We start from the raw sequence: 16,521 nt of genomic DNA, 5'->3' as shown, positions 1-16,521 counted from the left end.
CGAATACGTGCGTTCGGATTTGCATTTAGACAGAGGGACGGATGAAAGAGGTGTGTAGGAAATTGCATTCGCAGAATCTTGAACTGATCTTTCTTTATTATCTCCTTCGACGTTCGATGTAAAACAAATTATACACAATCGGCTGTCGTTATATCACAGTCTCACGATAATTACAACTAAACTGTCCTTATTAATCATCATCGTTTGTCACCGTTGGTACGATAATTGCATACGTGTGTACATACTGGACCGCGTCGAGCGCCGTATGGATCAGTTGGTCATCCAAGTTTCGTTTCTTTTCGCGTGTTCACTCTAATTGGCCGTGCTGCCCGAGGCAACGGGAGTAGGAAAAGGTCGCTGAATAATCTCGAGCAGCTAGGAGGACCAATTTCTGCTGGCCGCCCGGGGGATGAAAGGAAAGAAAAGAAAGGATGGCGCGCCTTCCGCGCGAGAGTCGTTAGAAGAGCAAGTGGCGGCTGCATCAATAATGCATGGCTCACACGTGCGCGAGATAGCTGCACATGCGGGGGACAAAGCGTCGTTTACGGTACTCGTATTGTACTTTTAGAACACGAAACGACCGGCTGCACGAACGTTCGCTTCCTAGTTTCCTCGTTTCTCGAAATTCCACCATCTCGTGGATTCCCGTACGCGCGCGAGATTCATTGGTACTCCGATTCTGATTTTGTCTATGTGTTCGCAATCAGTTATTCATAAATAATTGTTTAAAAACTGTAGAAATTATATTCAGACTTACCTGATGAATAGATTTGGTCACAGTGGTAACCCATGTAGTAGAGAACGCGTTAAAAAGACGTAATTTCACGATTTACACGTGCATTCGTCAAAATTAGATACTGATCGGAATGATAACAATAACAATTTATTGGCAAAGTCGGAAGCTCATAAATAAAACGCGATCGGAGTGAAATAAATTACAATGTGAACGAACGTTCCGAATATTCGAGCCTCGGTTTTACATCGAACGGAATATCTCTCCCAGCGGGAACCGGGGGTGAAACGCTAATGAAACGCTAATAAGATTTTCTTCTCGCGGCTGGCCTCTTTTTTTCCTCTGTTCTAAAAAATCTACCCGATCGATCGAATCGCGTTCAATTTCATGTTCCGTATTGTCAAGGAGTGTCAGGTGATATCGTTTTATTCTGTTACAAGCACAATGAAAAAGAAATTCGCAATTAGAGTCGAACACACACACACACACACACACGTACACGTACGCACATACACACGTATTGATTTTGGAAGCGAACAATGTTCTCTCGTTTCGTTTTAGAATTGAATATTCGAAAAGATCGAGTTCTTTTTCATCGAACAGACGTTTGTACAGGAATGGCACTGTCTTTCTTCGGTTAAACTAGTCTCGTTCGAAACGTTAATCAACACAAGACGCTACGACGTCGATTAGTTTGTTGTCTGATCGATAAACTTGGAAGCAAGTAAGCCCGATCGTACTCGTGTACTTTACACGAGTCAGCCAGAGTTCAAGAGCTTCTCTTGTTCCTTTTTATCACCCCAAGTCTTCTAATTTTCTTCTCTCCTCGTCTCTCGTATCGGCTCGACAAAAGTTTCGAGTCCAATCGACGACACTATTCTTCCTTTTCCCTTTGCGATACTACTTAACACCGTCGGTTTGATTAACAACGCGCCTCGATTATCCGTACGCGTGATCTCGATCGACAGACGCGAGGAAACATAGAATAGAACGTCTCTTACAATAGAAAGACACGAAAGCGTCAGGATAATCGATGCTTCTGTTGCTGATATGTAAAATGGAAGCTTACGAACTGGCTTGTTGTACTCTAAGAAGGATATTAAATGGAAAACAACGGTTTCTCGAGATCGAGTCCTCTATTCTATATTCTCATTCCAAGCACTGAACACGGGAAAAGTGTCGAGGTACCAGGAGGAAAGTGGCTTAATCAGCACTGACGACATAGTCGCACTTTACACTGGTTACACAAGTCGTTCTGTGCTCTGGTAGCGAGAAGAGGGTCGGTTGCACGTGTCCGTCACGCATCGGTGACGATCGTGTCCCGTTCGTTCACAGCTTGTACACGCGAAAACGGCTCGAACCGGCGAATCGCTGGAATTCCTCTTGATCGTGTTGCTCTTCGAGTCGAGCTACCGCGGTCCTCGTGGAACCGCGCGGAGCTTCTCGTTACAATTCGGTAGTCAATGGTTCGGCCTTCTCCACGATCACGTGGAACTCCGTCTCCCTGTACAGCCTACCGTCCGGCACCACCATAGTTATCCGGCTGTCGACCGGTGCCGCGGAGGCGGCCGTTTCTCTGCCGATCACCCCGTTCTTCTTCGAGACCACGTCCGGCGCGTTGGTCGGCACGCTGATCCATTTCTTTCTGCCGTTACGTCGACGCCTCCTGCAGCACCAGACGATCAGACAGGCGAGAACTATCAGGAACACGAGTAGACCGGCGACGATCAGTATAAAGACTAGTATCGATCCGCCGAGGGAACAATGCCGAGTCTCGTATTCAACGAAACCGATCGGCACACCGTCCACCTCGCCGTCGTAACAGAGAAACGTCTCCGGGGTCTCGTTGATCGAGTCCTGCGGCGTCATCGTGGGCGGTAAGACGGAGTTCTGTCTGCTGTAGAACCTCGTGTACACGTTCGTGTAATTGAGAACGTTGTTCTTCCATACGGGCAACATCTGACAGTCGCAAGGCTTCTCGACCAACAGGTTGTCCAACTCGAGACGGAAGCTGCTACGGTCGAACATCATCGAGCCCTCTTCGAAGTTCACCACGCTGTTGTTCTTGAAGATCAGGTCGTGGAGATTGAGCGGTAGAGAGACGGTTCTCGCCTCGGGGTCCGCTCGTATGCCGAGGAACGCGCCTACGGCTAGGCTGCCGAAGCTGTTGTTCTTCAGGATCACCGCTCCTCGAGCGGTCACGTCGAACGCTTCGCTCTCCAAACTCTCCATCGCGCAGTTTTGTATCGCCACCGTTCGAGGACTTCTCACGATGAACGCCTCGCTTCTCACCGTGCCCATCTTCACCCCGTCCAGCATGAATTTGTGGTAGACCTCTATGTCGTTCATGGTTCTGCTGGGCACTTGGTCGCCGAAACTGCCCCCGATCACGTGCAGGTAGCCCACGTCGAATTTCTTGAACGCTTGCGCTTCCATGCTCTCTATGCGACAGTTCTCCAGCCTCAAAGTGTCCGTGTGCAGTAAATTAGCGAATGAGAACGCGCTCAATTGACCGATCCTCACGTTCTCGAAACTGATCGCCTCCACGTCGCCGCGGAATACGAAACTTGGCATCGAGTCGATGCTGCAATTTCTCACGGAGATTCGCGTGCGTGTACTGCGCGGCGACAGCTCGAAACTTTGCCTGACCAGGCTCAGATTAGCCACGTTGATCAGGTCGACCGAACGGAGGCCAATCATCGAGGCTAGACTGGAATTCGACAGGATCACCGAGCTACAATTGCCCACCACTATCCTGCTCGTGTGAGGGCTCAGTTTTCGCTCGCCCTCCGTGGTCAACACCAGTTCCTGAAATTGAAATAGTAATTATTATAGCAGTATAATTAGAAGTTCGTAATAGACAATAGACGTTTCCGGCTACCATTCTCCTCGTCGCAGTCTATTTTTCATGCATTACCACTGTTACTATCGAAATTTCAATCTGTATTATTTTGATCGAATCAAGGGTAATTTAACAGAGACAAATATGGAACGGATGTTAACGATGCGGGATGCTGAGCAGAGGTCGAATGACTGTAATTGAACGTCTAACTACCGTAATCGTCGGGAACGCGTGCCACCGGTGTCGCACGCCCCTGCCAATTAGCTGGTCCAATATTGTTATCGTAATCGCGGGGCTTTGCTTTTCCGTGCCCGGCCATCGTCGTTTCCTCTGTTCTGGCCGGGTGAACGTTGGAAATTTCCCCGTTAACGAGACCTTCTCATGAAACTTCGTATCTTGCACCTTTTCGAGCACCGGTTAACACGATTCTTATTTGCTTCGTTAAATGGATCCCCTCGCAGTAGTTAATTAACCTCGCCGCCGCGCCGGGCTTATCGGTTCGACGTATATCAAAAGTCAGCCACGCAGGTTGCGCGTCCAAGTTTTTCGAAAATTTCCCCAGGCGTTTCTCGAACGTTCTCGACCGATAAGAAAATCAGTTTCTTCTAACATACGCAAGTTATCTTTCCGAGAGGAAATCGTTCTGTAACTTTGATCGCCCCGGGGTTTCGTCCCTCAGGCGAGAAAGACTCTTTTCCGCAACTTGTCAGAAACAGGCGAATGGAACCGGAAGTCGATACCTCGAAACGGTCTGGGTAACCGGAGTGCGCGTTATTCGCAACCAGCTGCACTCGCTCGTTCTTTATTAATTCATTTGCACGCAAGCCTCGATGCCACCTGCCACTTCGGGCCAGCTTGTTTGCTAAACAATCGATGCCGGAACGCGTCGCGCATACCAGAACGCATTTCGAGCCGGCATAACACTTCGCAATGTATCGTCGTCGTCGGATTATCGCATCTTTCTCGCTAACGAAGCCCCGATAACGAATCGTTCCCTGTAAACGGTGTCGCGTTTGCTTACTTCGCGACGCTCATTCGTCCTGCGTGCTATTTAGATTGTATTTCAACTTCGTCGTCGAAGAACTTCCGAGAGACTTCACTCGGTTTGATGTTTCGAAAGAAACACGGTACGTTCTTTCGTACGAAAATTCGTTTTACTCGGAGAGATGTTGGGGGCTGGTGGAGAAAGGTGTTTCATTCTTTGCGGAGGAACTCTTTTCAGCCAGGTGGAACCGGTGCTCTTTTGTGTAGACAATTGAGTATCTTTTGGAGGAAGTTTGGTCAAAATGTGTGTCGTTAAGGTTTCGAGAATATTTCTGTTTCTTTGTGAATTCACAAGAGCTACTCGGAGGGTTAATGCTTTGACGATCGAATACTTGGTAGGATTTGTTGCTTCGAATTGTTTAGAGAAATATTTTTAATTTAGAGAATAAATGGGACGTTATATTACGAAGCCGCGTTTCGACGAGTAAGCGCGATATTAACCAAGACGAAGGGTGAACTATGCGTTCGCGAATGAGAAGAAGGGATGAAAATAAAGAACCTTTGGGGTCGACGAAAGCGAAAACCTTTGTGCTCGGTTTTCTCAGGTAGCCACGCGTGTTCTTACTCACCGACACGATCTTTCTCTTCTCATCCGTCCAGCCCTTTGTTCTCGTCGATTCTTATTGTTCTCGATCAATTCTCAAAAGAAATCAACGTTCAAAATTCTTCTCCACCCCGGACAACTCGTTTTTCACCTTTCGAACAATCGTCGCGACGTGTTCATTTCCGTTTCACGAAATTTGTTTGCTCCTTTTACATTTGCAAGCGTTCGCATACTTTTACATGGTAATTGCATAAATATCTATAGTTTAACGATGCTTCTTCTTAATTAGGTAGAAAAAATTTGAATTATATTTCTAGTTGTTATTAGCATTTCTTTTTAACAGCTCGCTTTTATTCCCTCGGTTTAATCCTCTCGTGCATTACTTCGTGGCGTGTGATTCTATCGAGCGAGCGATCTGCTTCGCGTATTCTCCAGACGCTGTCGCGTATCGTGAAAAGATCGTTTTTCTTGATTACTAGTAGATTTCCGTTCTTCCCAGCATTCTTCTTTTTTCACAGAAGAAATCACCGTTACACGAACGCGACACGAGTTTTTATTTTATCAGTCGTTATATCCAGCTTCGTCTGATAAGTATCGTTTTACACGGGGATAATTATTACTCCGTTGACTTTCACGGAACGAAAATGAAACTACGAATGAAAACGAAAATGAAGGGCGAAAACGAAAAAGAAATCGATGGATTAAGTTCAATGCCTCGCGGAACAGCGGTTTGTGAAATCGACCGAAGAGGAAAGAGGAAAAGAGAGAAGGAAAGCTCTTTTACGACCTATAAAGAATTTATGCGAAACAATTTCCCTCGCGAGGGCATATTCGTTGCTCGCCATTATCGCGTTTCCGTTATTTCATCGCTGTTTTTATCCGCGCGTTTGTTTTTTAATTCAACATCGGCGGATACCATTGGTTTATCTAGGTTAAACAATAGTAGGGCTCTTTCGAAATAAAAAACCTAGTTACAGCAATGATCGAAACGATAATTGATTGCACGCACCTGGCACGACGTTCGCGTGAAAAGAAAAACGTAAGAAATAACGTTCGTTCCCATTTCTTTTACCTTTCTCCAAGCTTTTCACGAGGAATTCAGAAGAAATCAGCAGAAATTTGATAATCGTCGTTCATGGAAATTTCACGTGCCATATGGTTGTTCCTTAGAACGACTCGGGGGTTGGCTCGAGCCCTGTTCCCGACATCGAGTTTCCATTTCCCGAATGTTTTCATAAGCGAACCACCTTCTTCTTCGCATAAATGGCGCCCTTACGAGCTTTTCCTCGCCGCTTGCAGCTGTTACTTTTGCAGAAACCGTGGTCCGCGCTCTCGTTCTTTACATTTCGCCCTGTCCCGGCCTTATATCGACGAGGCGGCTCGTTACGAGCGACAGTTTAAGGCTGCACGCTTGCTAAGAGGTCCTCTCGATTATTTACGGGAATCGTCAATTATTCAGCTTCCGGCTGCGCGCGCGACAACTTCGTCCTCGCGGAACTGCACGATATCGTAACTAGCGTCTCGAATAAGAAACGAAAGAAAACGGAGAAACATGATCTTCAGTCACGAATGAAATCGAATTTATTTATTTAACAGCCTTTCAATGTTTTCGTCTGAAACTTAATCGTTCGTTCGAACCGGACAATATGAATCCACCTTCAGCCGGAGCCATCGGAGAACGGACAATGGTTTCAACTTAGAAACTCCGATGAAGTTCGGGGAAAATGGAAAACGGGGCACGCGGGTAGAGAAAGAGAATACATCTCGAGTTTCCCTCGATATATTCGTAGTCACGAGTAGACGGTGCGACAAATTGGCTGAAGCGTGTTCGTGAAATGCCGCGACAGTATTATGCGAAATTCAACGGGCTGAATTCACTGGGCCAGCCATGCATTATAGTAGAACTTCCCGCCCTTTCTTCGTTGTTAGCTAAGCTTTTCCTGAAACGAGTTCGTTGAATATAAATACGTATTGTAAGCCCTTTTTCGAACATCGTTTCGCTCCCACATCTATTATATCCACCGATACGGGTAAAAAGAACTTTGCACGTTATTCAACTGAAACATCGATATTTAATTTTCCGAATTAATTGGACTTCTGTTTTCTAAATGGCCGCGTGTCATTTCTATGGTTCTCGTTGGTTCGGTTCGGTTCGATCCGGTAGCGATTTTCTAGAATCTGCGCATGCAAACCGCGCGATCTTCGTCCCGGATGATATTCGATCCGTAACTAATCCGACTTTATCGACCACTTCCGTTACGTGCGCACGCGACACGAGGCGCCTAAGTGGCCGCGACTCGGTCTCGCGAATTCGCTATGCAAATTTCTCATCCAGCTATTTCCTATCGACTCGAGCCTCGAAGCAACGAGAAGTCACGAATTAGTTTCTACAAATTCGTCCGACGATTTCACTTCGTTCCGAACGTTCGATTTCCTCCAACGGCTTTTCCTTTCTGTTTGCTTTCGTTTTCCACGGAGACGATTGCTTTTCACGCCGTCCTCTCGCGCGACGTCGTTTCGTCACGGACCGAAGCTTTACGGATCGGGTTTACGACACGCAGAACGCACGCCGTCGTAACTCGTCTCCCGGGACAAAGAACGCTTTATCTCGGCTCCAGGCGACGTTTCCAAGGGCACCGACGATAAACCGAGCCTCATTGTGCGGCAAAATTCGTAGGTGTAACACTAGGTGACAGGGCCCTTGAAACAGAGCCTGGAAAGCGTCTTGATAACGCCGGATACGCCTGCGTCCCGATTTAACCATAAATCAACAATCGTCTCCTCCATATCGTTTCACGTTATTTCGAAATCGAACCCAAGGCTACGATCACAATAGAAGAATTTTTTAAGCAAGCATGTACTTTCTCTTATCCACGTACGTTTCAACTGTTTGCCTTATCATTACCTTAACAATTGCGTTCAACTATTCGTTACTGCAAAGTTAAGATAATTAATCCTCGACTATGCAAAATGTAATTAAAACTTTATACTTGAGATTCCATTGTTCAGGTTTGTCAAATTTCAACTGTAATTTGTCAAATAATATTTTCATTATAAACGTAGCTTAACTCATCTACATTCGATCGAATTGAGGGAGGATAGAAAGATGGAAAGGTGGTGTTGCGATGGTTTCACCAACAGAGAGTTCACGTGACCATGATCCGTTAAGAGGGACTGCTATTTTTCTCGAGGCGGAGCATTTTTCCTGGGGGCCTTTAGTTGGTACCTGTGGGTACCTCGTCCGGTACAATAAATAGCGGAGAGAAGGGCGTAGAAGCAGGTAGGAAACGAGGCTGGCGCACCTTGCCTACCTGCCGCCACCGTCTGCCCTCGCGATTTGCGTAAACACGTTCTAATTTATGGAGGTTCTACTCGCACCACCCTCGCAATTTACCCCCTACGTGCCTCGCTAGATTAGCCGCACCGTGTTTATTTCGACAACCCCTTCGCCCGTGGCCCGCGTTTCTTCCGTAAGGGTTGCTCGCGATGGTCGATCAAAGTTTACACTTCGAACACGCGATTAAAAGCCGTGTAACTCGGATCTTAGCCTCTTTATCTTGCCCTGATAATTCAAGGTTGGAATAATGCATTCCTCGAGAACAAAGGGGATCGCTGGACCCCGGTGTGTCATATTGTCTGCGATTTTTCGTGAGATAGGACGGCTCGCGGTTTCTCAATAAATTCGTGGGAAAGAAGGGGAGAGAACGGACGGATGGAAAGGGAGAGGTGCTCTTGAGAAGGGATCCAAAAAGATGGAGAGAAAATAGAGAGAGAGAGGGAGATTGGCCTGAAGAGAACGGCTCTCCTGGGCACGAAATGAAATCGACGAAACGAAAGGAACCGAGTTAAACGCGATGGGCTATTTCGCGCCAGACCGTAGGGGAGAAGTTTCTTCCTTTCTTTCTGTACAAGGATGAAAGATGCGAGCTGAGATTTAGAACCATCCTTCCCTTGCCTCTTTATTTATTTCCTTCTCATCCTAGTCAACAGAGTGCATTTTTCAAAAAGATCGAATCACGTTTTACCCTAATAAAGATGTTCAAAGATTTCTGAGAAATTTAGCGATTGAAATATAGAAAAGATACGATAAGTGGACACATGGGGTGTTAGGGCATTAGGTCCGAGGGTTTAATTACGTTTATGGGGGAACATACCTCTCCCTCGTCCTTACAGTCACAGGTCAGCCTGCCGTGATGATCGCAGTAGCAGGGAGGATAGTCGCACCTGCTGGTCGAATTAGTCAGGGCACCCTTGAACAAGCAGCTCCATAAGAGTCCTAGAACGGCGCTTCCCAACAGGAATTTCGTTGCTCCCATTTTGCGCCTCTCCTCTCGAACCACCCTTTGCTTCTTGTCTCTCTCTTTCTCTTTCTCTTTTTCTCTGTCAGGATTACGTTTTCAACGCGTTTTTACACCGAATCGATGCCAGCTGATCCCGCGTCGATTCGACCGTGACGTCGTCCCGACATGTCTGGCAAGTTGGATTTCCTTTTCGATGGATCCAATCAGAGCCGTTTCGTCGACGAAAATCCTCTCCGCGTCGACGCGTTCAAAGTATTCGCAGGGTTGTTCTTCGGTACCAACGGCTCAGGGAGGGAAGTTCCGTGTCGTTCGACACGCCACGCGCCACTACGTGATCCTGTCGGTCATATTGCCGTCGGTATTCACCACCTGTCGCGAAACGATTTTCGACGCTGCTGCTGACGTCGTCATTCGAGTGCGTCGGGAAACGCTGTCTCCCGTTCGGACTACGACATCCTCGTCGTTATTTTCCTTCGTTCGACCGGAAACACATTCGACTACGTCCGTGACAGAGTACGGCACCGTTCACCATCACGACCAACGATTTCCAACGATTTTTCCGTTTTCCTCGCTCGACGTTGTCCGACGATGCTGGAACACCGATAGAAAAAGCCTGGTCAAATTTTCCTCCTCTTTCTAACGCGCCCCAACTCTTTGTCGGAAGATTCTAACGATTTCTATTCTTCGCCGATCTGGCTGGTCGGTTCGATAAATCCTGCCACCCAGATCGTTATCGTTCCCAGGTAGATACGTCACCCGAGGAATTTACTTTTTTTTTCTCTCTCTCTCTCTTATCGCGCGACCGATTTTTACTCCTCCAGGAGGTGGAGAACAATGAGATTCTATGGTCGCGGAGGACGGTGAATCAGAGAGGCGTGCGTGCGACGCGGTGGAAGAGGAACCTCCGTAATCTCTGTCGCGACAATCGCGTTCCGAGCTGTGTACCATACCATGACTAATTATAAACGTTTCCCTACGTTTCTACGTTATCGGGGACTTTGTCGCGGCCTCGCTCCGCTCTGTTTTCGAGCACGAATACTCTTCGCGTCGCGATCGATTACGATCGAGTTCGCGGCTCTCCCGTTTCTGTTGCAAGTTTTTATTAAATTCAAGCAATTTGCATTTGAAAACGAGCGATGTAACGGAGGATGATACTGTGCAACATTCTACAACGCCTGGGAAATTGTAATACGCGTGTTGCACGGTTTATCAACTCGACACACTCGATACACGTGCTGCTTCGAGTTACACACTTTGTACTTTGAAAACGTGATTTTACCCGCGTTTATACGCTTACGCAATGCTCTTGTTAGAAACTGCAAACGATGCATTTCGATGCACTTTGAATAATATTTCAAATTAGAAAGTCTTCGAACTGGTTTGCATAAATATCCACTTTCTTAAAGAATTTTCAAAGCGACACAATTTTCTAATGTTTCAATTGATTGAAAATTTGGAAGAGGGAGGGTGAGAACAACCCTTAAAGAGCATTCCGTTTCGGATTTCCTCGGCGAATCCTTCGATCTCCAGAGCGAATATTTCATCGGTTTGTCCGAGTTTCACGAATGTTTTCGAGTAAATAATCCAGGAATGACGATCGCTCGTCCCGTCTCGGTTCGGCTCGAATCGGTCGCGTAATTGTTATCGTTCGAGCGTTATGCAACCGCACCGTTGGATCAAACTGTCATGGAATCGTGACCTCTTTCGTTTCTTACAACTGCGTAGAATTTCTATTTATCATGAGGAAATTTATGTATCACCAGCTGGGATAATTTCTATCGCTGATAAAAGGAATGAAAACAGAAAGAAGACAAAATTGTTAAGTCTTTGCATTCAAGTTTAACCAAGGTCGATCAAGCTGAACGTAAAAATATCACGAAGAATATATTATAAATGAAACGTGGCACGAATTTAAGATACGACCTGATACATATTTAATCCACTGTTTTAATTTAAAACTTCTTAATTATAAATTTCTCGTAATCTGCTCGAAGAAGCGAATTATTTTGAAAGAAGATACAAAACTTCCATTAGCAAGGACGATTATTTTTATAATAAACTCGTCGCGGTACAGGGGTTTAATAAGTACATCGGAAAGAAAATTGTCAACGAATCCTGAAGCGTATCGTTGATTTCCAGTCAAATATTTCAAAGAGATTTGCTTCACAGCGCGAGTCGCGCGAGATTAAAAACACGAATCACCGTTCTTTTATTCATTCCCGGCATAAAAAGTGTAATTTTCGTGGCGTTTTCCGGGACGAGCGTGTTTCTTGTGTCGCTGGAACATACGTGTCGTCGACACTTTTTCACAACGTATCGCGTGTCCGACAATGCGGTCGCCTCTAAATATTGCAGCGTTTAACCAACGTAGCCAGCTTGGAAAAATAGAAGCTTTCAGCGGTCGAGAAGGCAGGGGTCGATTTAACACACAGCCCGCACCCTCGTAATTATTCCTCAAAGCCTCGATCGAACAACAACGTTCTGCTTTTCGATAGAGAATAGGAAATTGCGGAGATAATTTATGAAAAATAAAATTATTCCCCGATGGAAGTTTCAACGAGTTTTGCACGGTGTTAAAAGCGTTAATGAATCAAAATTTCCATTTGTCGAGCGAGAGAAAGGGGAACATCAATGGCCGTGAAAAGGGTGGCGCGAAACGACGAGGGCAAGTTCAATTCGACAGACTGAAGAAGAATTTTTCTCTGTTCGCGCCATTCATCTCGACACGACACTCTTTAATTTCTTCCGGTCCTTTCTAGTCACACGCTACCGCTCTTTGGGAGTTATCAAAAAAGAAAGAAGAAGAAAAAAAAGAAAGTACCGAGCGTTTTCTTTTCGAGCCCGTTGATTAATCTAACGAGCACAAGCCGATTCTGTCGCTTCGACGAACTGAAAGTTCTTTAACACGTCATTACGAAGAGCCTGGAGAGGTCTTCGTTAACCGGCTGTGTCACACTGGATGCAATGAACGTAATTATATTTACGCGTCTCGACGCGACTCCGAGTTGTCTAATGTCAGCAGGCGGCAAAAGAGAAAGAAAGAGCGGAGGATCCTTTACGAGCATTCAATTTTCCAACTGTCGCGAAACCTTTCAGGCCATCTTCACAGGACAAACGCGATTCTCGTTTCTTTTACCCTTTAATTATTTTACTTTCGCGCCAAGTGCTCGACCGCCGACAGTCAAAAGGCTCGAGGCTGACGAAGCGGAGCGAACACCGATCCGATAATCTACGCGTTCTGAAGCTATCGTTTCAACGTGGAAGCACGTAAAAATGCAAAGCGATCTCCAACAACCGGTTTCCCCTTCGATTCGATCGACACCGCTTCGCTCTGTACATCGTGTTTCCGCTCGGAATTCGCATTTTTCCACGCTCCTACAACCGATCCGCGCACCGAATACGCGCGAGTTCGCCGCGACCGTGAGCGATTAATTGGCCGTCGATCTACATGCGTTACTTTATGGACGACACTCTTTCAGAACGTTTAACGAACAAACAAATCGTGAAAGAAGATAACGAATTAGTGATCAGAAAGGGAGAAATGATCTTTTCGCGTATATCCGTCAGTAGGCCATTTATAAATGTATCACTCTGATCGGATATATGCGTGTATGTACAAGTGAAGCGGCCATTTCTGTCACCACTCGAGGGTTAATCCATGAAAGAGGGAAAGCTGAACTAGAGAAACACACTAAACGAATGCAAATTATTCGACCTAGTTTCGAAATTCAAACTAGATGATTTACTCCTCCTTAACCTTCGGACCGCGGACCATGGAGAGAGCCACAATTTTAATTTAATTCTGAATTTCTAAAAATTATTTTTCTAATATATGAAACTCTTTCGTTCACAAATTATACATGCAAGTTTAAATTAAAATTATTCTCATTTATCATTTAAGTTGAAGTTAATATCGTTGCTTGGATCAGAATTGATCCAGGCTCCTCTGTTCAAGGGTTAACACGTTCGCAGCTACAATGAAAACAGTCACACGTAGTGAAATATGTATTCTACTATCTTTGCTATCCTTGACATGTCAAGTTCGTCGACACGCGACAAGCACGCGAGTAAATCGCTTCCTATTACGTGTCTCTTCCTCCGCCCGTTTTATTCCGCGCCCACGCGCGTCTGTCCGCTCGCGGAATCCCGTTGCTATGTGCTCATTCAGCCGGTAATGAACATTGTTCAAGAATATCTCGTCGAAACTACCCTTTCGTGAATTCGATTCGCGATTTCACCCCACCATCTTCCTTTCACGGTTATCTTTACCGCGGCTGCCGGTAAACGAGAAACACCGCCACCCTCTCGATTCCGAAGGGTGAGACTTTCTTATAGGAAGGATTAAGATCGGATATCTCGAAGAGCGAACTCTGCTCGTTAGCCACTGGGACAACGGTTAATCCTGCAATCAGGAGCGAGCTCTCGTTCCGATATATCGACGGTTCGGTTCGATTAATCGGCTCGAGGAACGATGAAACTGGGGTTGGTTAGGTTCATGGAAGAAACGTTTCCTGGAGAGATCGGTAGCTCGTAAGTCGGAGCGAATCTCCGGAAGTGATATCTCTTCGAGGAAGTTCGCCGAGCTATTCGATTCGTTATCGTTCGATCGAGACGAACGGGTTGTTTCGTTATTCCTATCAACGAAATTGCACGCGATCGATTCGAAGCACGGGGATTGTTTTCGACGATTATATCGGTTATCGATTAAACCACCACAAAGTGGTTCCTCCATCGGAGAGGGTTTAATCTTCTGTTAAGCATCACAACCCGTTATTATTCCCATGCTCATAGTTCAGCCTGCTATTCGAATCCCGTTTCCACTAGAAACGGATGTTCCATTGCAAATGTTCATCTGCGAACGGACCGAGAGAGAAAGAGATCGTTATTTTTATTCGCACACGTCAGCCAATCAAGATATTACGCTTTTACGCGAACTGTTACGCGCGATAAAACCGCGTGCATCGAATGCAGTCAATTTGCCGCGCCAGCGAGTTCCCGACCGAAACACGAGAGCAGAATTTCTTCGATAACAGCAACGAAACAGGTGATCTCTGATCTCTCAACAGTGAATGAGATAATTGATAAGGTAACAGACGTTTCATTGAGGCGGGCGATGAGAAGATAGAAATATCCCTGAAATGTCGAGGAGGATCGTCGTATTGCGCGTTACCCGACACGCGTCCGTTGCGGGCAATTACGATACGTCGTTCCGTTTACCAGCCTCGTCTCGCAGAATTATTAGACTCGTTAGAAGCTGAACGAAGGCCAGTGCGATGAAAACGAGCAGAAAAACAGGATACGTCTTGAGGAGACGTAGAACGGTAGAGAGGAATGATGAATGGCGATCGGTTTTACGCTTCGAAAAGTTACATATGCGACAGTTGCGTCGAGACAAGGATTAATGAAAGGAAAAGTTTCAATAGCGCTAATAACGCGCTGCAGTAGAATCCAGGCGCTCTATCAGTGAGACTTATTGTAACGGCGATCCGATATCACCTTTCGATAAGAAACTAAGCTCACGGATTGTCACTCTGTCGGTTAAGACAAAAAGTATACAAAGTACAAATTCCGAGTGCTATTTAAACGGAACCTGTTTTCTCGTGTTCATTCACGTAAATTTAAATGCCTGGTGAAATCGAAAAGCAAATGACGCCATGCGATATTCAAGTGGCATCATCATCGATATCTCGACCGTGCTGGCCACTTTGCGCAGCACTCGAGCGTTTTAATCGACGCTCCCGTTTCGGAGCGGCCCTCCGCCGAAGACGACATACGGTTGACACGCACGCGGTCGCACGCAGCTACGTGCCACGTGGGAAATCATGCGTTACAACGACGATTATCCGACACCGATCTATCGGTCGAAAGCGAACACAGCCAGGCCGGGCTTGTTTCCGCGACGTCGGTGGTCCCGCAACGAGATAACGCGACTACGTTGACCGACTTCTCTTGAACGTGGCTCGACGCGCTGACAGGCACACCCACTGTGTTTGCTCGCGGAAAAATCCCTCTCATCGTGTTTCATACTCTCGCGGGTTATGCAACGATCTTTCGTGGATGCACGCCGCTCCGATCCTCCCGTTCGAAGGTCGAAGCGTTCTCCGATCCTCTCCGAGACGCGAGATCGACCGACGCGACGCCTCTGTAACCTTTGCATCGCTTCATCCATTCTGCTCAACTTTTCCTTTACTCTTTGATCAGAGACTGTCGCACTTTCTAGGATACCAATCGGAATCCTGTGTTTTTGTTCATTTTTTTTTTTTTTCTAATTTTTATTCAAATGATTTAGATTATACACACTGTTACTATTGCGTAGAATCTTCCGAGAGAGAAGAGGGGACGTATATCGCGTCACGACGTCTTTTACCTCGATATCTCGATCAGATATACGTGTACCCACGACGCGACGCTGACGACGCGCGAACAGCAACTGGCCGCCTTTCGAATTCGCGGCTGGTTTGCACCTCGACGACGGTTATCGCGCGACACGAGTACCCCCTCTTCTCCACCATCCCCCCACCATGGGTCACCTTTGCCCTCCACTCCTCCGTTTATGTTCTCGGCAAACTGCATCCCCACCGGAGCGTCTGCCGGACTTCCCTCCCTCGATTGCTTTTTCAGTCTGTCTCTAGCCGTCTCGAGGAACGTTCCCTCTCGTCTTCTCTATCTCCTTCGCGTCTGTCTTCATTTCTTTCAACCCTCGAATACACTAACGGGGTCCATTTTTACCCAAACCTACGTATCGGTTAAAATTTGGCAATCTGATAGTTTGAAATTTAAATTGAAAATTAAATTTTAATTCAAACGGCTATTTTAATGACCCGATCGTCCGAGGGTTAATAAAAAAGGGGAAGTTTCGTCGAGTAGATAATTAACGTTTCGAAATATCTTGTTATTTTTGTTCCATTTTTGCTCCACTTTTTCGCGTGTATGAAATCGATTCGCCCTTGCACCCTTAAGTATCGCGAAGCTCGGCCGAGGGTGCGAGCTCGCTTGAAATATTTCCACGTAAGGGTGTGGGTCACGTATGCGAGCGTGCCAACATTGTTTCGCGGTT

The 16,521-nt window shown here is 46.3% G+C and overlaps 2 protein-coding genes across 8 annotated transcripts in view; one reads left to right on the top strand and one right to left on the bottom strand.

Annotated features, from left to right (window-relative positions):
• LOC114880196 (E3 ubiquitin-protein ligase MYCBP2) overlaps positions 1-16,521 on the top strand; it is a 176,747-nt gene that overhangs the window by 10,174 nt on the left and 150,052 nt on the right. The gene's annotated exons all lie outside the window — the stretch shown is intronic.
• LOC114880280 lies at positions 77-15,919 on the bottom strand. 2 transcript variants are annotated; one of them, XM_029196129.2, is made up of 3 exons: positions 15,832-15,919; positions 9,318-10,055; positions 77-3,541 (listed from the first exon to the last, which is right to left on the bottom strand). In XM_029196129.2, exons 2-3 carry the CDS (start codon positions 9,477-9,479, stop codon positions 2,180-2,182), a joined length of 1,524 nt encoding a protein of 507 aa, XP_029051962.1. In that variant the 5' UTR covers positions 9,480-10,055; positions 15,832-15,919; the 3' UTR covers positions 77-2,179. The 2 variants fall into 2 exon arrangements, with proteins under 2 accessions (XP_029051962.1, XP_029051973.1); XM_029196140.2 differs by having other exon boundaries at positions 15,765-15,854.

This window comes from Osmia bicornis, chromosome 5, assembly GCF_907164935.1.
Source record: "Osmia bicornis bicornis chromosome 5, iOsmBic2.1, whole genome shotgun sequence".
Classification (NCBI taxonomy): Eukaryota; Metazoa; Arthropoda; class Insecta; order Hymenoptera; family Megachilidae; genus Osmia; species Osmia bicornis.
The sequence above is the reverse complement of the archived record's forward strand: the minus strand, read 5'-3'. Positions and strand labels throughout refer to the sequence as shown.